The 22,100-nt window shown below is 46.1% G+C and overlaps 1 protein-coding gene across 6 annotated transcripts in view; it reads left to right on the plus strand.

The window, feature by feature from the left end:
- SRGAP3 (SLIT-ROBO Rho GTPase activating protein 3) overlaps positions 1 to 22,100 on the plus strand; it is a 261,624-nt gene that overhangs the window by 136,480 nt on the left and 103,044 nt on the right. For all 6 annotated transcript variants that reach the window (XR_008381621.1, XM_053599336.1, XM_053599337.1 and 3 more), the window contains exon 3: positions 7,313 to 7,475. Coding sequence is in view for 5 of the 6 variants with exons in the window: in XM_053599336.1 (XP_053455311.1) it covers positions 7,313 to 7,475 (163 nt within the window). In the remaining variant the exon portion in view is untranslated. The remainder of the gene's footprint in view (positions 1 to 7,312; positions 7,476 to 22,100) is intronic.

Raw genomic sequence — 22,100 nt, forward strand, 5'->3', positions numbered from 1 at the left:
TGGCCATAAAATAAAATAAAATATATGAATCTATATGCAAAAGTTCTAACATTATGTCTTAGCTCAGCAGCTTCTGCCTGCTGGGTTGACACTTGGATGAGGGATTGGAAAAACAGAAAGGATGTTCAAAATGTGCCTCAGCCAAGAACGCTGGCCCAGGTTCATTTTGACGTCGTCTCCCAAAAATGAGGCTGCAGAAGACAAAAATGGCTTCTGGCATGGACAGCTGGATCTCAGGTCAAAAGGGTTCACTTCCAAAAGGGACAAGTGACCCTCGGAAAAGGGAAGGGCAGAGGCTGAAGGTCCCTAAAGGCTGGTGTCCAGCTTTGCTGTCCTCACCTGGGCCCCTTCCTGCCAGGCTTGGTACCTCCTGGGTGCAGAGTGGGATGGAGTGTGCTCACAGGAGCCTTCAGACCCTCCAGCATGGCCCTGAGTTTCCCTTCTCTACCTTGCTTCCTGCTCCAGCCACACTGGCTGCTTCCTGATCCTTCAAGGCACGGAGTTCCCTGCCTGCAAGGAACCTTTGCCCATTCTGTTCCCCCTGCCTGGAACGCTCTCTCCCAGCCCCCTTCAGTAGTACCCTCCAGCTCTTCTTTTGGAGCCCAGCTTAATGACTCCTTCCTTCCTCAGGGACACTTCAGTGGCCTCCCCAAATCAGCCCAGTCCCCTTGTAGGCTCTCATGGCACTGGGCTCCCCCCCAACTTCTGCAGCTCTAACTCTCCCCATGCTGGTGGGGCTCCCAAGGAATACCTGTCTCCTTACCCGACTGGCTGCTCTGTGGAGCCAGAAGCTGTCGTGGCTGGGACCTGCTCAGGGCTGTGTGGCTGGGGTCTGCTTCACGTAAAATACACAACAAGCGCTCAGACTTCGGGGTCTCTTCTCCAATTACAGAAAAGGGCCTGTCTTCTTGGAGTTTGTTTGCTTCCATTCTGCAATGTGTATTGTCCATTGTGAAAAAAAAACCCCACTATTTTCTTTTATAGAAAATGTCTCCGTGTACATCTTTTATCACAGTTCGTTTATCTTGATATTTTTCATAAGAAAAGGTTATCAGGAACCCTCCCGAAAATAAAAAAATACATAGCAAAAGGTGCTGAATGCTCATTATGGCATTTAGCCCCAGGGTTAACGATGCCATGCCAGTGGCGGGGGCTCAGGGGATAGGTGACCTGCGTAAAGGCCCACAGCTGATATGGCAGACACAGGTGAATGCCCGCTCCCCATCCGGGTTTCTTTCTGTTTCTCTGTGCTGAGGCCCTTCCCTCTCCTTTCTGCTGTGTCCAGGGCCACAGATGCCAGCTTTCCACAGAGTGACAGCTGCACTCCTGGCCCCGGCTATGGCCAGGTCACCTGGCCTTTTATTTATTTATTTATTTATTTTTATTAAACCATAGCTGTGTACATTAGTATGATCGTGGGGCACCATACACTTGGTTCATAGATCGTTTGACACATTTTCATCACATTAGTTAACATAGCTTTTGTAGCATTTTCTTAGTAATTTAGCTAAGACCTTTACATTCCACATTTACTAGGATTCACATATACCCTTGTAAGATGCACCGCAGGTGTAATCCATTAATCCCCCTCCTTCCCCCTCCCCCCTCCCTCCCCTCCCTTTCCCCTTTCTCCCTATTCTTAGGTTATAACTGGGTTATAGCTTTCATGTGAAGGTCCTACATTAGTTTCATAATAAGGGTGTGTACATTGGGTACTTTTTTTTCCATTCTTGAGACACTTTACTAAGAAGAACATGTTCCAGCTCCATCCATGTAAACATGAAAGAGGTAAAGTCTCCATCTTTCTTTAAGGCTGCATAATATTCCATGGTGTACATATACCACAATTTATTAATCCATTCGTGGATCGATGGGCACTTGGGCTTTTTCCACCTGGCCTTTTGATCTGCAGATGAGCCGCCCCACAGGAGGGGCGCCTGGGCTGCAGAAGTGGGGAAGCAGAACCAGCCATATCTGCGCTGGTGGGACACAGGCCTACAGCAGCGCCCTCTCCGAGAAAGCCAGGCTGCACATTGTCCCACACTATCCTTCTCCAGGTAACCAGGCGGGAGAAGCCGTAGTGGCCTGGCCCTGTCCCAGCCCTCTGGCCTCAGCCTGCCACGTGGCCACAGCCATTTGTAAAGTGTTCCATGTTGTTCTGTGGTTTTAAGTATTAGCCAACTACTCACTGCCGATTTCTGTACTTGTCTCTGTAGCCCAGAGTTGTCCATCTGTGTGTTCCACAGCCTTGAGGCTTATCACATTCAACTTGAACTCACCGTCTTCCCTCCCTGTTCCACCCATCTTGACAAAGGCCACCCTGCTCTCCCAGGCCCAGGCCATCCAGGCTCCAGTTTCAGCCAGCTCATTGCCTAGGTGGTTCTTGAGTCCCTCAACCTCTCCCGGGCCCCCTTGAGCCCTGCATCGCCAGCAGGTGAGAGTTCAGAGCGCAGTTTTACTCTCACTCAGCTGTTCTAAACCCTTCAAGGGCTCCCTGTGGACCTCAGGATGAAGCTCCACTTGACCACTTAGAGACCCTTAGCCAAGTGGCACCTGCCTAAGTCTCCAATGTCATTTGTCACCCTCTTCCCACTCTGGAACACCATTGAGCACCCTCACTATATCCAGCTCGCCAAGGTTCTCTTTGCTGCTTCTCTCTGCCTTTGGTCACCGAATTTCTCCACCTAGAGAGTCTCTCCTCCCTGGGAAACTCCACTCCAGCCATTAGTTCTCAGCCTAAGAAGTGCTTCCTCCAGGAAGCCATCTGTGACCACCTCCCTGCCAGATCTGTTCAGAGCCTGTTCCCCACAGCTGCATTTATGAAGCTGTGTCTTTGCTTTCTGTTGCATCCAAGTGTGTCCCCCTTACTCTAGAGGATGGCTTGTGGGACAGGGCTTACAGCCCTGGTTGCTGCTGCACCTGGCCGGGCCCGGCGCATACACACAGAGGCAACAAGCAAATGAAAACTGGATGGAACCAAGGACTTTAATCTTCCCAGTGCTGCTCTTGGCACCCAAACAAGTCCTCAGCTGCTTTCGGGTAGTCTTTTTCTCTTGTATTTCTATCTCCACCTGCTCTGCTTCCCGGCCACAGCTCTGACCAGCCCTGCACTGTCCTTTCTGCCCTTCCTCTTACCTCGTCTCTCTAAAGGGCCAGGTGACCTGGTTACTGGTCCCCAGACTGTCCCAGCGCTCCCCACCCTTTCCAGATCGCTTGTCTTTTTCCTCCCTCTGAAACTTGCCTTCTAGTCGTGATTTCCATAAATTTTGCACATTTAATTCCCCGATGCTGCTCACTTCTTGCATCCCAGTTACAGCTAAGCCCCCGAAGTAATTTAGGTAACAGCTCAATTATCTCATCTCTCCTCTCCTCTAATCTTTCCATTTCCATCACCACCCAGGAAGCAGTGAAAAATGAGATAAGCGATGTGTTTTCTCCCCAGACCCGCTTCTCCCCTAGCAGTTCTTATCTCAGTTCGTGCCATCAGCATCCACCCAGTCGCCTGAGAGCCAAACCTCAGAATCCCCATCTGCTCCTTCTTCCTCCCTCTCCTGTTTTCAGGAAGTCTCTAAGACAATCTGCTTTCCGAGGGAGGCGTCTCTCAAGTGCTGTCTTCACAGGCTACGAGACCATAACCTGGGCCTCATCGTCCCTCTTCTGAACTAAGATGACCTCCTGGAGGGTCCTCCTGCCTCCAGCCCTGGTCTGGACCCACATCACCCCTCCCGCCATCCTCCAATCTGCCCTCAAGCATCCTTCTAAAACACACTGTGGCTCTGTCCTACCTCTGCTTAAGTAACGTCCATGACTCCTCTTCGCCTACAGCAGACATTCTTAACTCTGGCTGCACCGCGGAATCTTCTAGACAGTGTTTAAAAAATACCAATACCAACTGTATCCCCCAGAGAGGCTGACTTCATTGCTCTTGGATGGGCACCTGGATCTTGGTGTTTTTAAAAAACTTTCCAGGTGATTCTAATGTGAAGGACAAGCTGAGAAACACAGCCTAATAGGGATCCTCAGACTTTTTAAACAGGGGGCCACTTCACTGTCCCTCAGACCATTGGAGGGCTCAACTATAGTTTAAAAAAAAACCTATGAACAAATTCCTATGCCCACTGCATATATCTTATTTTGAAGTAAAAAAACAAAATGGGAACAAATACAATCACACTGCCTCATGTGGCCCGCGGGCCGTAGTTTGAGGATCCCTGACCTAGAAGAAGACATCCCAACCCTTTAGCCTGACAGTGCCTGAAAGGTGTAAAGAGTGACACCCAGACACGAGGCCACAGCAGAGACATTGAGGTCAGGTTTATTGAAAGGGGAGGGTGACCTGCCTGGGCCATGCAAAGATGGTGTCTGTGCCTGGGGGATAGTTGATGACCCCTTTTATCTGGGGTTGTCAGGGGTGGGCACATTAAATAGCTTGACTGTTGCATTAGAGTCTTTTGTCTAGAACTTCTAGGGGATGGGGCTAGCCAGATCCTTTGTGTCTTTGTCTTAAGAAGAGAGGAAGAGGAAGGGAGAAGGGTTTATGTATGGCTGTGTTAGGCCCTCCCAACAGTACCCCCCACTATCAACCCTTAACCCATTTCCCAGCCTCATATCCTACAAGCCTCCACAAGTAGACTCAGAATTCCAGCTCTCCCGAGAAAAATCACTTTAGTTGTACCCACAGTTCTTTCTATCTAAAATTCCATCTTCTCTTTGCCCCTTGACCATCCAGAAAACTCCTACTCATCCTTCAAGACCAACTGCAAATATGAGCTTTTCTCATGAATCTCTCTTCCATGCCGTCTACCACATTGTTGGGCCCTGGGTGTGGTAATTGCAACAGAAACAGTCCCTGCTTTCAAAGAGCTCACAGTAAGGAGCAAGCGCTGAGCGAGGGCTGGAAAGGCCTCAAGGTGGAAGTTCTGGAACATGAGCATGCAGCTAAATCACTGGGAGGGCTTGCTGAAACACAGGCACTGGGCCATCTGATTAAGTGGTCTGGGGTGGCCTTGAGAATTTGTATTTCTAACAAGTTCCCAAGCGATGCTTATGCAGCGGGGTCAGGGACCACACTTTGAGAACCATTGCTTTCATGTGTGGCCAGGGCAGTGCTTTCTAGGCAGGTATGATTTTAGCTGAACCAATAGGAGGAGAAGGAGGCATCATGAGAAGAGCTGGGGCTAAGGTAGTACGGGTAGAGGGAAGAGCTTGCATGCATGAAGGCCCAGTGGGAATGGAAGGAACTCTGTGCCTGGTGCCCAGAGCCCTCTAGAAGCTTCTCCAGCGGAGCCGCTGCTCTCTGTGGGTCTGTGTCTTAGATCTGTGCCACCTTCCTCAGCCACTTGATAGTGAGCGCCTCCAGGGCAAGTCTGTGACACAGCCACCTTTGGGTATCCGGAACCCACCCAAGGCCTGCACAGTAAATGCTGAGGGATGCTGGCTGGGGTCGAGTTTTCGTGTTCTGGCTCTTTCTCTGGGTTATAAGCAAAGGAGAAATCAGTTTCTCCTACAGCAGCGTGTCTTCAGGCTTAATCTTCCTTAGACAGTCCCCAGCATATCCATCCTCTATCTAAACCAAATTCCTGCCATCTAGATATACTTTTAAGCCCATTTGGTGACAGAAAATTTCTCTGAATGGTCCCACCTTACTACCTTCCCAAGCCTCAGGAGTTGGGAAGGATCATAGCCCAGAGGCCCTCGGGACTGTGCCACATAGCATTTCCACCTTGCTTTGGGGAAGTGGATGTGGTCAAAGTGGGAATCAGCAGAATTGCCTTTGTCAAAAATGTTGGTAGTGGGAGGCTGTGTTTCCCAAGAAACCAGGCAGCTCCCAAAGGGCAGGTGGAACAGGCAGGCTTGAGGGGAGGGAAACCCGGAGCTAGCCACCCTCGGGCAGTGGATGGAAAAGCTCTTTCCTGCTTTTCCAACATCTCTTTCCACTCTGGGAAGTGGAGTAAGGGAGAGACTCAGGGTTGGAGGCCAGGAACTCACATACTCTTTGTGGCAGGATGGGGTTATTGGTTTGATCTTGATTTTGTTTTTCAATTTCCCTTCCTCTTCCTTTCCTGAGCCTAACAGACGGGTCTTTGCAAAGTACAGTCTCTAACTTAATGGTGGTTTGGCTTATGACATTTCAGCTTTACCATGGTACAAAAGCAGCATGCTTTCAGTATGCCATATTTCAAGTACTCACATAACCATTCTAGTTTTCATTTTCAGTACAGTTTTCAATAAATTACATGAGATGTTCAAAACTTTTTTTATAAAACAGGCTTTGTGCTAGATGATTTTGCCCAACTATGGGCTTATGTAAGTGTTTTGAGCATGTTTAAGGTAGGCTAGACTAGGTTATACTGTTCAGTGGGTGTATTAAATGCATTTTCAACTTAGGATCAACTTACCGTCATTGAAATGTAACACCATTGTGAATTGAGGAGAGTGGGTATAGGAAAGAGACTGGTCTTCTCTGGTTTCATTAGTGTCCAAAGCTTCGGGAAACAATGGCGTAAGGCTCCACTGGTGCTCAGACAGCGAGTGAGCTTGGGAGTCCTCTGGAGGGCTTGTGCACCCCTGCCAGGTACACCCCATGGTGTTTGATTCAGCAGCTTGCTGTGGGACAGGAGTGTCTGCATTTCTAACAAGGTCTCGGGTAGTGCTGACATTGCTGGTCTGGGAAGCACACTTTGAGAACTTCTGTTCTGGCATCACACCCAGCTAGTGTATGCTGAGACTGTATCAGTCACTGAAGGACAAAGATTTATTTGTCTTGGCTCTACTTACTTGGATTTTCCTTAACACCGTCTCCTGAACAGAACCTGAGCTCTCCAGACCCCTCTCCTACCACCCAATGAAGAGGCAAAGGCAGGTGTTTCTAAAAGGCACGAGACAGAAGCCCATCCATGGGAAAAGACAAAAGGGTGAAGAGCCTGAGAAGATTCCAGGGAATAGGGGAGATAGCCAGGGAAGAGAAAGTGTCCACATTTTGTTCCATTGCATAGATCTAGAAATCATACAAATATTTCCAACGTAATAGACTTAGTATTACTTAGCCCTGGGAGGGGCAGCTTCTTCCCAGAAAGAAGGGGTACAGGGAGCAAGTGCTGCTCTCCGTGGGGTAGTGGAAGAAGGGCTTAGGACTTAAAGACCTGGGTTCTGGCCCCAGGTTGACCTTCAGCTATTGTAGCCTGTGTAAAAATAAAACCAACTTTGAAGGGGTGCTCATGAGGATCAAAAGAGCCAATCTGGGTGACAATGCAAACCACTATGTGGATGACAGTTTCCATGTAGCCAACCTGGGCTGTCTTGGTTTCCACAGGAAGGACCAGTACCTCCTCTCACCTGTGAACTGTTGGTATCTGGTTCTGCATCAGACCCGGCGGGAAAGCCGAGATCATGCCACCCTCAACGACATCTTCATGAACAATGTCATCGTCCGCCTCTCCCAGATCAGTGAGGATGTCATCAGACTCTTCAAAAAGGTGCGCAAGTGGACAACCCCACCTGTCCCAGGTCTCTGCCATAGGCTGGGCATGGCAGCACTGTGTCAGCTAGGGTGGGATGTGCTCTGGGGACAAGGGAGCAGAAGGGCAAGTGTATTGAGGGCATAAGAGGCCAAGGGCTGGACTTGGCACTCAGCCCTGAGTTTGAACCCTGAATATTCCTTTTAAAGACTGTGTGGTCTCAGCTACTTCAGCAGCCACCCACTTCGAGGTTAGGTAAGTAGTATACGTTCACTGCAGGGAATTGGAAAAATGGAGATGAACATAGGAGATTCAACATGTGGCTCAAAGGAGTAGAGCACCAGCCCCATATGCTGGAGGTGGTGGGTTCAAACCTAGCCTTGGCCAAAAACTGCAAAAAAAAAAAAAAAAAATATATATATATATATATATGGAGATGAACATAAACACAAAAATTAAATCACGTTAAATATTATCAGTCACAGATAATCACTTTGATGCCCTAGGAATTTCTTCTTTATATGTACACACACAAATACAGTTTCTATGAGTGCTTATTTGTACTTACACATTTTCTAGCATACGTATACGTTTTTCCAAATGAGATCGTGCTGCATTTATGATTCTACTGATTATGTCATCTGAAAATTGTATAGCACTCTGTTACAAAAGGTTTGCATGTCAACAGATATATTTCTATAACATTTTGAATTATTGCCTAGTATGTCATTGTATAGATGTACCTTAATTTATTTAACTGATCTCTCTTATTGTTGAACAGTTTTGGGTTGTTTATGTTGTTTTACTTTTATAAATAATCCTTCTGTGAATGTCTTTGTCACACCCACTGTTAAGGTTCTTAAGATCAGCTTCTGCAATGGGAATTTTATTGTCAAAAGTCTCCTCATTTCTTTTTTTTTATTTTTATTTATTTATTTATTTTGTAGAGGCAGAGTCTTACTTTATGGCCGTCGGTAGAGTGCCATGACATCACACAGCTCACAGCAACCTCCAACTCCTGGGCTTAAGCGATTCTTTTGCCTCAGCCTCCCGAGTAGCTGGGACTACAGGCGCCCGCCACAACGCCCGGCTATTTTTTTTTTTTTTGGTTACAGTTCAGCCGGGGCCGGGTTTGAACCCGCCACCCTTGGTATATGGGGCCGGCGCTCTACCTACTGAGCCACAGGCGCCGCCCAAAAGTCTCCTCATTTCTAAGGCTTTTGACAGAGTACTCCATTGCTTTCAGAAAGATTTACTCGTATAAATGCCAAGAACCCAAGTGTGGAAGCAGTGTTACTTCTAACGTCCCCCGGGGTTTCTGAGTCCCTGGGACATTGCTAGGCAGCTGCGAACATTTCTGTCCGTTTGCTGTCTGTGAAATGGGCACGTCATTTAGCCTTGGTGAACCTTGTCCACTTTGTCCACTGGGATTAAGGTCAACTACTTCCCAGGGGCAGTGTGAGAGTTAAACACCTGGGGCCCCTGAAGGAGGAGGCATTATTGCAAAGTGGTTTGGGGTCTTAAATTCTGGTTCATAGTCCCGGTTCCATCATTTATTAGCTGTGTGTCTTGGGGTTTGTTAGTTAAACTCTCTGTGCCTCTTTTCCTTGTTTGTGAGATGAGGATAGGATTAACAGGATTGTCATCCCCACTTACAGCCTGGCAGTTAGTAAGCTGGCCAAAGCTGGCCATTATTATGCAAATGTGTGTGTGTGTGTGTGTGTGTGGCAGACTATTGTTACTAAAAGAATCCAGCGTCTCTTCTTAGCCATTTTAGGGGTTTGGTGACCTGGGATTGCTAGAAGCAAAGGGAAAGGGACAAATTGATTTAAAATATAATCATCTCTCCATGGTCTGTGTTTGAATTGTCCACTTTGAGGATTACTGTGATAGCAAAATTGTAATCTCAATTTTGCTATCTCGATATTGCTAATTTCCTCCTGCTACACAATATGCCTCTGGTTTTCCCTTGGGGCCGTGTTTATGAAATGTGGTCTAAGTTTAATATTTGCGTAAGCAAACATAATTAGCAAGGTAAATACAGTGCAAAAAAAGAAATACGCAGTGCTTTGAAAAGCTGAACTGTAGCGATTCAGACATGTGCAAGTTTGGGCTGCTGGTCCCATTCCCAGCCCCCGCCTGCTGTTGCTGTCACATCTTTTTTCCTGGGTGGGAGTGACTCCCAGCGAAAGGGTCATCAGGGCCTTTAGGAAATGAAGGGTCTTTTTCCTGAGCTGAGCCCTGGGACAGGCAAGATAAATCTTTTCAGTTCTCATTTAGGCTGACAGCAGCCTGACTTGTGATGGAGGTTAACAGGGTGGAAAATAATGAAAAAAATGTCTACAGCTGAGCTCCTGGCTGCCTTGTTACCAGGCCTGCGCCTGTGGAACAAAGGAAACAACGCAGCCCACAGGGGCTGGGAGAGAGACGGGCAGAGCCTGGCTGGCTGAGTTAGCACAGCACGGCCCCTTTGTGTGGCATTGGTTATATCTAATCTCAGAATGGAGGCCCGTGCTTCACATAATACTAGTTCCTACAGAGGCTGGTCCCTGGTCACACTGAGGAATGAATGAGTTGGGATCCTAACTCACCCCATTTTACAGATGAGTGGGTAAAGCTTTGTGACGCTGCAAGGAAAACCTAGACTTGGCAGCTTTGGGCCTCTTGTCATCATCAGCAGGAGGTAGGAAGTGCCTGGGTTTTTAGAGTTTGTCTCAGAACTGCCCCTCAGTGACCATCCTGGGCAAGTCTCTGAGCCGCAGTTTTCTTAGCTGGGAAATAGAGATGGTAACACTGCCTACTTCATGGGGCTGCGGGGAGAGGTAGGTTAGGTGTCCAGCTCAGGCCTGGTATTCAGTAGGTGGTCATTAAATGGTAGCTCACCAGTGATCCTAGGAATAGAGCCCCCTCCCCATGCCTGAGCTGTGAGCCCAGTGTCAGTGTGTGTGCCCTGCTTACCCTGCCAATTTGCCCTGACAGCAAGGCTGCAGCCAGTGGGAGTGGCCTCCAGGCCCGGTGCCCACCCTGTGCCTGTCTTCAGGCGTGGGCCTGGGCAGCTGCCCTATCTGCCAGCTTCTCGCTGATACGGGAAGCTGTTTGAGTCCATTTTCCCCTTTTGCAGTGTAATCTGTACTTAGAGGCAGGACTTTAGAGTCAAGAAGTCCATGCACATGGTCTCTGCTTTAAGCAGGAAGTGGGTCAGCCATAGGAAGATGGAACTGAATGAGGTCTGAGAGGCCATCTATAGTGATCAGGACACTCATAGTTGCCGACAACAGAAATCCAGCTCGCTCTGCTGTAAGGAACAAAGGGATTGTACCCTTCAGGCATGGGGTGGGCTTCGGGGGGCATAAAGGCTGTTATCAGAACTCAGTCTGCCTGAAACTCCACTACAGTTTTCTCTGTTTTCCTCTTTGAGGGAGGTGAGGGGCTCTTTCATAGTAGTCTCTCCCTGTGTGATGACCAGATGGCCCCCAGCAGCTCCAGGCTCACTCCCTACCTCCCTCAAGTCCCTTTCCCCAGAATTGGGTCTTCTAGGCTCTGATGGACCCAGCATGGGTCAGGTGAGCACAACTGAGGCTGTGGCAAGGGAACTGCAGTGCTCGGTGACCAGGTTGGAAAACATACCCACCCCTGAAGCCAGCAACCTTAGCTTCACCTGCTATAGGACTGAGAATAAGTGAGGGGTGGTTCCCCAAGAAAAATTAGGGTGCCCTCACAAGAAAGGAGAAATAAAACCATTGATGTCCAGTAGGCTCTCTGCTCCAGGTTTTTTGTCATTCTGTGCAGTAGCTAGATGGCCCTCAAGTGCACTTGGTTGCCTCTCAGGACAACTGTGATCAGTAGAAAATTCTCCCCAGAGCTGGAGTGAAATCTCACAGTGTTTACTCTCATGGGTCCTGATGACCTCTTGAGGGCCGCATAGATCAAAGCCACACAGAAATCTATCAGTTATGACCACGCACCCAAATCCTTCCCTGCTGTGGGCAGACGTTTCAGGCCCTTTGAACTGTTCCCCTGTGACCTGGCTTTGTGTTCTTACCTCACCTTGGTCACTCTTCCTGGGTCACACTCCAGGTCTCTTCTGGCTGGCAGAAGTTAATGGTTGGAACTCATCAGAACCCTCCAGGAAGGTCTGACCAGCTCCGAGCAGAACCCGGCTGTCTAGACCAGACCCTTTACTTCCAACAATGTGGTCTTGTGCGGCATTTGCTTTTTTGATGATAGTCTTATCACATGACTGACATCCTGAACTCTGTCAGCCAAAAGCCCCAGATATTTTTGTATCAATTGTTTTTTTAATCTAGTGTACAAACTCAGCATTTGTGTGTCTTTGTATTTGCCTCATTAAAACTTTATTTTATTCGATTCTGGTCAAATGAGATCAGTGTCCTTCTGTAAGTGATTTTTCAAGCAGTAGAGCCTAACTTCCTAGAGGTCTTGGTTTCTCCCCTGTGGGAAAAGTCTGTTTTGTAACTGCTTCCCGCCTTTCTCTTCCGTTACCATCATTCACATGTCAATTCTTTGGCCTCGTGTTTCTTAGAGGAGAGATGGGGCAGAGGGTTGAGAATTCACGGTGGAGGTGATCCTGGAGTTGGATGCTGAAGGATAAATAGAAGTCTGCGGAGTGGGGAGAGGAGGTTGGGAGTTCAGGGTCTAGAGCAGTGGTTCTCAACCTTCCTAATGCCACAACCCTTTAATATGGTTCCTCCTGTTGTGGTGACCCCCCCCCAACCATAAAATTATTTTTGTTGCTACTTCATAACTGTAATCTTGCTACTGTTATGAATTGTAATGTAAATATCTGATATGCAGGAGACCCCCCAAAGGGGTTGTGACCCACAGGGTTGAGGACCGCTGGTCTAGAGAAAGACATGAGCACTGCGGTATCATGGTGGAGGTCAAAGGCAACTCAGAACAGAGGCTGCAAAACGGCAGTCCACAACTGAAGTTAGCTCTGAAGTGTAACCTTTGTGGCTTTCACTATGTTAAGAAAAATCAAATCAACAATTAAAAATCTGAAGATTTTGCGTAAAATCAGGATTTTGTGTTTCTTTTACAAAATCAGAAGCTCTGAAAATTCTAGATCCACATGGGCTCATCCATGGCAGCAATCAGCTTGGCTGAGTAGCTGCCAGCCCCACCAGTGGGCATGTTCCCTCCCCCGGCCCCCTCTCCCTGCAATTGGGAGTGAGTCCCACCTACAGGGCTCCTTTGTTTTACTCTCTTGGCCCTTTATGCATTTGAATTTGTGGCCTCATCTTTAAAGGTGCTGTAACAGTGGCTCTTATAATCCTAGCATGCCTTGGAATCACCTGGTGGGCTTGTGACATGCAACCTGCTGGGCCCCTGTCTCAGGTGTGAGTAGGTTTGAGCTGGGGCCTGAGAATCTGCCTTTCTAACAGATGCCCAGGTGAATGCTATCATTTGGGGACACGTAGAGAAAGACTCCTTGTCTATCTTTTTTGTTTTGAAGATGAGGAAACTGAAGCCAACTTGTGGTAAGTGCAGGGTTGGCCTCAAAATCAGGTTTTTGACTCTGGCTCTGAATCTATGACCCAGTGTGATGCACCTGCTGGGGGGTTCGGTCTGCATCCCGTTGCTCTCCCTTTCTACCCCTAACCGTTTTTGAGACTGGGCATTGAAGCCCATTCTATTTCCAGCCTCATTCTGTTTTCTTTAGCCTCCTTAACAATAGCTATCCCTTATTCTACGCTCTGATGCCTGCAGAATTTAATTACTTGCCCTGGCCGTGATGTGAATTTGATTGTCAGAAGCTGCAATGTTTGGGAGGAAGCGCTAATGAGGAGAGACTCTTAGCAGAGAAGAGAGGGCATGTGGGGGGCTTATGTTTGAAAGCAGCTATTCTCTGTGTGGCAACAAGGACTTGGTCTTGAGTGAGTTTTTTCGTTTCCGCCTCAAAGATGTCCATAGCATTTCATAAATAAATCAGGGCTTTTTGTGTCCGATAATTGCCTTGCTTTGAAACTGAGATCAAAAGCACTAGTGGCCTTGGATTCAAAGCCAAGTTTAATTTTTAGTTTTTGGTTGCAGGAGAGAGAGTGAGGGTTTGCACGCTGGAGGGTCCAGCTACGAGGCGTGCATGGGGAGAGAGAGAGCAAAGTGGGTGCTCTGCCAGGGGATGAGGTGCCTTCAGCCAATCTCCACTATCTCCCGGGGAGATGAAGTTGGGAACACTCACTGTGCCCGTAGAGCCTCCTAAGCTGGTCATCAGCAGCATTCCCAACTCTTTCAATAAACATAGATTAGTGCTATCACGGCAGTCGGTAAACAATGACTACAGATCACAAAACAGGAGGGAGTGTTTACTGTGTGCAGCGCTCTGGGCTAAGCTTTCTATTTAATTCTTCAAACCCTGGGGTTCAAATCCAGACATGTCCCATCCCAGCACCCATGCTCAGCAGTAAAGGCAGGTGCTAAAGAAGATAGAGAAATGAACCGGGCACAGTGCCATCCTCTCCTTTATGGAGCCCACAGTGTCGTATGGATGCCAAGGCAGGTGTGATGCTGCAGCTCATTTATTTACAGCAGACAGAGATGGTCACCACCATGGAAGTTCGTTCAGAAGGAGGGGAACGTCCAGTCAGAGGGAGGCAGCATTTGAAGTGAGCCTTAAATGACTGGGGTCTATCATAGCTGGGGCTCCCCAGGAAGCAGGCTTTGAGACAACCTTTCAAGTGCAGGGGCACATTAGGGAGGATGCTTGTGATTCCCATCGGTAGAAGAAAGGGAAGGAAATGAGGAGCTGGCAAAGGGAGGAGCTGGGCTCAGGGAAGCCCTCAACTGACTCCTGGGAGAGCAGAGATGGCCCTTCAGAGTGGCTGTGAGTTGTGGCGAGGCGGCTGGGCCTCAGTACCCTCTTGCTGACTGGTCATGGGTGTTCAGAGTGGCTCTGAGTTGTGGCGAGGTGGCTGGGCCTTAATACCCTCTCCCTGACTGGTCATGGGTGTGGGCTTGGGCAGATGCCTCTTCAGCCAAGGCGGTTCCAAAGAGAGCCGACATGTGGGATGTCCGTCACCAGCGCTCTCTGCAGCTGAGGGGCTAAGTTCTCCAGTCCTGAGGGGATCTGAGTGTTACGTCATAGTGCCCACAACAGATAGGCAGAGATTCGGGAAGCAGGAGAGACAGACTCCAGACCAAGCAGAGGACGATGGGCAGAGAAGTCTGGGTCTTGTATCATGGACAGGTAAGCGGTTTAGTTGAGTGGTTAGGGTTAGGGACAGGCTCTGACTTCCATCTCTGCTTTGCCACTTTCCAGCTGTCTGAGTTTAGCTTAATCCCTTGAACTCTGAATTTGATCATGTAATAACCTCCTTTCTAAGATTTTGTAAAGTTTAAAAAATGATATAAAATTCCTACCTGGGATCTAATAAGCAATAAGTATTTAGCTATTGTTAGGATGATTGTTGGGACTTGGAGGAGGAACATAGTGAGAATTAAGATTGGAGTGGGATGAAGGAAAATTTTATTCAGGTTACACAGGTTAAGCAGAGAGTCAGAAATAAGCAAATATGCGTAGGAATCACTCATGGAGTAATTCTAAATGGTGGTGGTCTTGTCTCTTTTATAAGCTCTGATTTCTTTTTCTTGCCTTATTGTATTGGCTAGGACCACAGAATATGGCAGGAAGTGGTGTCCTTGACTTTTAAAAGGCATGCCATTTGAGACAAACGTTTTGCCATTTGAGACAAAAGCTCTAAGCAAATTAGGAATAGATAAGAACTCCCTTAGCCTGACAAAGGGTATTTATCAAAACTAACAGCAAATCATACTTGCTGCTGGAGAGAGTCAGCAAGGTGGCTGCTTATAAGATTAATATACGCAAATGAATAATGCTCCTGTGTGCCAGCCATATCCAATTAGAAAGTGTCATTTAAATGCGTACATTAGAAAACAAGAAAGATTGAACATTGATGCCATAGAGGCTACAAATTAGCTGCATCCCAGAAGTTTTGATAAGTGATGCTGTCATTGTCATCTAGATATAAATATTTCATAATTTCCATTACAATTTCTTCCTTATGAATTATTCAGAATTAGATTTGGTGTTTTTTAAAAATAGTTTCAAAGAGTGTGTGAAAGCTTTCTGCTTGTTTTTAATTTCTAAACGTATTACACTTTAATAAGAAAATTAAGTCAACAAGGATATTTCTATGTACTTGTATTTTGGTATTGGTTAGACCATAGGTCTTATCAGGTAATTAAGACTTCCTATAAAGTGGTAGTCAGAGGTACTAGAGAGGACTGGACAAACTGATTGACAGGACAGACAAGAGCCCAGAAACAGAGCCCTCGGTAGGTGGGAAATTGGTGTATGGCAGTGGCGTATATACATTAGAGGGAAAACGAGGACTACGTAATAAATGGGGCTGACTCAACTGGTGGTTTGCCCTTTTCTTATTATTCACAGGAACCAATTTTATACACACACCACACACACATACACAGGAGAACCTCCTTAGCTGGCCACCTCCCTACACTGGCCATCTCCTGTAGTTGACCTAATTTTCATAGACCTGACGTGTACCACATGGACGTATCAGCACAGTAGGCCTAGTTCCTTATGTTGACCACCTCCATATGTTGACCAGCTTGTTATAGTCCCCGGGGTGATCAACTTACAAAGGTTCTACTGGATATACTTTTTAAAAAAAATTAGGCCTCTACCTTAGTTTACAAAAATATGTTCTAGATAGATAAGTAACAAAGGTAAAAAGCAACACTTCAAAACTTTTGGAAGAAAAGGCAAGAGATGATATAATATTGAGAACCTTGGGGGTAGGAAAAGGATGAGGATAGAAAACATTAAAAAGTACAAATCAGAAAAAAATGGGTAAATTCTATTATGTAAAAATTTTAAAATCTTCCATACATCAAAAACGAATAAATAAATGGCAATACAGACAAGGCAGGAGAAAATATTTGACATGCATAGAACAAACCAAAGGCTGACACCTAGAATATAAAATCAATTAATGTAAATTAATAAGAAAAGGGCAGGCAACCCAACAGAAACATGGGGAAGAGATGTAAATGGGTAAGTCACAAAAAGTCACAAAAAGTGAATTATAAACGATCAAAAAGACAAGAACAGATGTTCATACTTACCAGCAATCAGGAGAAGGTAAAATAAAACAAAGTGAGGTAACAGTTTGACTCCCGGTTGACTGATGAAATAATCCTTAAGTGCTGGCAAGAATGAGGCGCATCAAGGACTCATGTATCTTCTTAGCAAACATGTAAATTGGTCCAGTCCTTTCAGAATGTAATTAGGTGGTATCTGCTAACAGTGAAGGAAGAGGTGCAGACTCGGCCACCCAGCAATTCTACTCCTAAGTATAACCTAAAGACAGTCTATTTAATAGTGTATCTTCATACCTACACAACTTTGTATGAGGAAATCCGCTGCAGAGGTGTTTGTAATGAAGAAGCAGATAAATAAACTAAGTGTCTGTCATTAAGGAAATGGTTAAATGAGCTAGAGACGGTCACTCAGTGGAATATTATCTAATGGGTAGGAGGAAGGGACTAGGTCTGTAGTATCGATGTAAAGAAACCTTGAAAACGTAATGTTGGGTGAAATAAGCAAGATACTGTATGATTTCTTACAAAATTTAGAACAGGCAAATAGTTTCTATTGTTCATGTGGTTAGACAACTGGCTGAAATAAAGCTATACAGGTGTGGGCTGGGGAAGGCTATACACCGGCCTCAGGACAGTGACGGAGGCACCAGGCAGGCAGGAAGGAGACCCAGAACACTTCAACTGTATCTGCAACATTTTGCTTCCTAAAAATAGTTTTGAGGCAAAAATGGCAAAATCTTAGTAGCTAGCTCATTTGAGTGGCATGTGTGTGGGTGTCTGTTAGTTATTGTTCTCGCTACTTTTCTTCATGTTTTAGACACTGGGGAGTTGAAGTTAAGGGTGAAAATAAGGAAAGGTGGGTTGGAGACAAGGAGGCCTTTGCCAGAGATCCAAAGATCCACTGATGGTTCCTGAATAGGGGGCAGAGAGATCAGAGACAAGTTTAAGGATGATTAATTTGACCTGGGGTGTTTGATGGCTTTGAAAAAAGAGATGCTGGGTGGGGTGCAACAGCTCGCACCTGTAACCCTAGCACTCTGGGAGGCTGAGGCAGGTGGGTCACTTGAGCTCAGGAGTTCAAGACCAGCCTGAGCAAGAGCAAGACCTCCCCCCCCCCATTAAAAATAGAAAAACTATCCAGACGTTGTGGCAGGCACCTGTAGTCCCAGCTCCTTGGCTGAGGCAAAAGGATCACTTGAGCCCAAGAGTTTGAGGTTGCTGTGAGCTATGATGATGCCACGGCACTCTACCAGGGTGACTGAGGGAGACTGTCTCAAAATAAATAAATGAATAAATAAAAGAAAAAAGAGATGCTGGACTGAGGGAAAGCAATTACATGTTGTCATATTTATGCACTTGCATACATATTAATGGTGAAGATAATGGGGCCTGGACCAGAGAAGTTGATATGGGAACAGGAAGGAAGGAAGAAAGGAAGGAAAGACTGGATGGATGAATGGGTAAGGGGTTAGATGGATGGGTAGGTTGATAGGTAAATGGATACATGGATGAAAGAATGGATGAGTGAGTAGATGAGTGGATGGATGGAGGGTGAGAAGAAGGGAGGATGGATAGATGGATGGATGGATGGAAGGATGGGTGAGGAGATGGGGATATGGATAGACTGGGAGGGTGAGGTGATGTGTGGTTGGATAGATGGAAGGATGGGTGAGGAGATGGGGATATGGATAGACTGGGAGGGTGAGGTGATGTGTGGTTGGATAGATGGATGGATGGATGAGGAGATGGGGATATGGATAGACTGGGAGGGTGAGGTGATGTGTGGATGGATGGATGAGGAGATGGGGATATGGATAGACTGGGAGGGTGAGGTGATGTGTGGTTGGATAGATGGATGGATGGATGAGGAGATGGGGGTATGGATGGACTGGGAGGGTGAGGTGATGTGTGGATGGATGGATGAGGAGATGGGGATATGGATAGACTGGGAGGGTGAGGTGATGTGTGGATGGATGGATGAGGAGATGGGGATATGGATAGACTGGGAGGGTGAGGTGATGTGTGGTTGGATAGATGGATGGATGGATGAGGAGATGGGGATATGGATAGACTGGGAGGGTGAGGTGATGTGTGGATGGATAGATGGATGGATGGATGGATGGATGGGTGAGGAGATGGGGATATGGATAGACTGGGAGGGTGAGGTGATGTGTGGGTGGATGGATGGATGGATGGATGAGGAAATGGGTAGATGAATAGATAGCTGGACAGATGGTGAGGAGATAGGTGGATGGATGGACGGATGGATGGGTAAGAAGATGGGTGGGTGAATGAATGGAAAGGTGGTGGACAGATGGGTGAATACATGTGCAGAGACATTTTTGAAATGCCAATGCAATTCTCATTCACATCCTATCCACAAACAATTCCAGTGAAACAGAAGATCAGGTTATAAAATGACAAAGAAGTTAAAGAGATGGCTCCGGTCAGTGACCCAGCTGTGATCAATAATGTTTTGAATCCAACAAATAGGCCTAAGAACCTTCATAGCTGCCTCAAAGATAATGTAGAGAGGGAGAAAATGGCTCTAAACCCAGCAACTTTATAAACATTGTTTTTTCCAGAAAGATGGCCTTGTTACTTCCCACAAAATGCATGCAGGCATGTAGGCTAAAACCTCTCCCCTCAACTGCTATCTCACAGCAAAAGTAAAGCAAAACAAAGCAAAACTATATATATGCTGAAGCATCAGGGCTAAAGTCATGAAAGAGAACAGATTACTCCTGGGTATGTGGGTATGTTCTGGGCCCACAGAGATGCAGCCCAACATTCCACACCATCCCCATCTGCCTCAGCCTGGAAGTCAGAAGGTGGGGCCAGGACGGAGTCACAGATAACAGGAGATTCTGCAAAATGGCACCGGGCATAGTATGATATCTGGTATTTATGATGATCCACAGCAGAGCCTTGTAAATATCAGCATGCTTTCTACACTAAGGCAGAAAAGTGTCGTGTTTTAGAATTATTTTTTAAATGTTGGGAAAAAACCAACTTAAAGTCACTTAGAGCACTAGCTTTCCCGATGGAGGCAACAGAGTAGAATGGTTGAGAATGTCACGTTTACTAGCTCTGTGACCTTTGGTAAATGCGTCACCTTTCCTGACCCTTTGTGTCCTAATCTTCAAGTAGGGTCAATAATAGTGTCTCCTGTTCAGGGCTGCTGTTAGGCTTTAAATGAGGTGCAGGCATAAACATCTGAGTTATAAACATCTGACTTGCATACAACTCACATTCATGAACAGAGGCTATTACAGGTAGTAGTAAATGTACCTATTCCAACTTACATGCAAATTCAACTTAAGAACAAACCTATAGAATCTATCCTGTTTGTAACCCAGAGACTGCCTGAATAACATTAATAAAGCAGTTAGATTGTGCTTAGCACATGCTAAGAGATCAAGAAACAAAAGCTGTTATGGTTATTATTTATAATCAAAGTATTAGTTGTAGTAATAGTATTGCTACTAAGCATTATTACTATGATGATAATATTTAGTATTATTCATAGAGATGCGAAAACTTCTATCCTGACCAGGTCAGGTCACTTGTTCCTAGCCCCCCAGCCATCCCTTGGATTTCCTCAGATCTGTTTATTTAAAACAGTTTAACAAAACTGGGTCCCACAGTGCTGCTGGGAGTAAATGCAGGGCAAGAGGCTGCAGGGTGGATTCTGGGCTGGTTGCCGAAGCCCTCACTGGGCTCCTGGGTGTGCATCAGGGGCCATCACTGCCAAAAATGCCCAGGTGGCCCCAGGGCCTTCTTGCTTCCTTGCAGTCCGATATCCAGCCCTGGGTTCTCATAGATCAGTTGTTCTCAACCTTTCTAATGCCAGGACCCTTTAATACAGTTCCTCATGTTGTGGTGATCCCCAACCATAAAATTTATTTTCGTTGCTACTTCATAACTGTAATTTTTGCTACCGTTGTGAATAGTAATGTAAATATCTGATATGCAGGATGTATTTAGGCCACCCCTGTGAAAGGGTCGTTCGACCCCCCCCAAAGGGGTCCTGACCCACAGGTTGAGAACCTCTGTCATAGAAGATGGTTTCTCAGGCCTTGTTGCTCCCGACAGAATGCATGCAGGCTTTCAACACCACCCTCAGTTGCTGTGGAGGAAGAGTTCAGGACTTGGATCTGCATTCCAGCTTTTTGAAAAAAAAAAAAAAAACAAACCAAGAAGCTGACAGCATTTGGAGTTATAGCAACAGAGGACATAAATTAGTCTGGAAAGGGAAGGAAAATAAGGGAGGTGTTCAGGAGCAGGGAAAGGACACCCCTTTTAATAAGCCTTTGCTTTGGAAATAAAAACATAGTTGCTTTGGGGGATGGCCAATGCTTATAGACATAATATATTTAAACAGGGAACACTTGTGGGTCTCAAGTTTTTGATTTGATGAGAAAACAAGTCAGAGTTTGGAAAAGCAGTGGATGAGACCTGCTGGGATTTAGGAATGAAAGAGACAAAGGGTTTGTTTGTTGTTGTTTAGTTGTGTTTGTTTGTTTCCTATTATTTGTTTGGAACCCTAGAACTAGGAAAACCATGGGATGTCCCCAAAAGTAACCCAACAGGAGAACATCTATTCAAGCAGAGAGAGAGAAGCGAGACAGGCCTGGCTGCAACAGGACTCAGGGAGACAGGAGGCCCCATACGGATAATTGAGAGTTAATGAAGGCATCTGTGTATGTCTGCCTTCACATTTTTAGAAGTATTGTTTTAGGATGGTCTAATTTGGAGAAATAAAAAGACTTATGCATAGGAGCGGGGAGTCTTGTCATTAAAACCCAACATTTTTTTAGGTGGTATCATTTTTCAGACATGGAAGGTAACTTTAGCACTGGAAATGGCCCATCTTTGTGTTAGTTGGAGGGAGTTAAATGGACATTTGCCCTTTTAAAAATAGAACTTTTCAAATACAGCTCATAAAGTCCTAGGACTTACAACAAGGTCTTCCAGAGTTTTCCCTCCAAAGCATGATTAGTCCTGCTTTGAAAACAAAACCAAGTCACACAGGGCAAGATTTTCATGGCAAAGGAATTGATTTCTCTCACAACTGTGTTATGTCAAGAAAAATTTTGTCAGCTGGTCACATCTCGACATGAATGAATGTTTGTTTCATTATTTTTGGCACAGACATAAGGGTCAAAGGTAATCACTTCTTACTAGTCTCTGTTTCTGTACTGTTTTTGCACAGCAGTGAGCTCAGCCACAGCATTTATAGAGCCCTTTTGTGCGCAAGTGTTTGCAATCTGCATTGTAGGAAACATTGTGAAGCCAGAGTTGTTCTGGCCTTAAGGGAAATTACCCCTTTTGCAGGATCTGTTTGACAACTGGTGCTGGGTGGAAGGTTTCCAGAAAGCTTTCTTGCTCAGTGGTCATTTTGGTATATTCAAATCGACATAAGTATGGGTGATGTCAGTGTTCTTTCAAATAAGCAAAAATGGGAAGGCACTGGATCCTATAAACTGACAAAATCCAGAGGTAAATCCTGTTTGGGCATCACTACATCTAGGGACT

This window comes from Nycticebus coucang, chromosome 8, assembly GCF_027406575.1.
Source record: "Nycticebus coucang isolate mNycCou1 chromosome 8, mNycCou1.pri, whole genome shotgun sequence".
Classification (NCBI taxonomy): domain Eukaryota; kingdom Metazoa; phylum Chordata; class Mammalia; order Primates; family Lorisidae; genus Nycticebus; species Nycticebus coucang.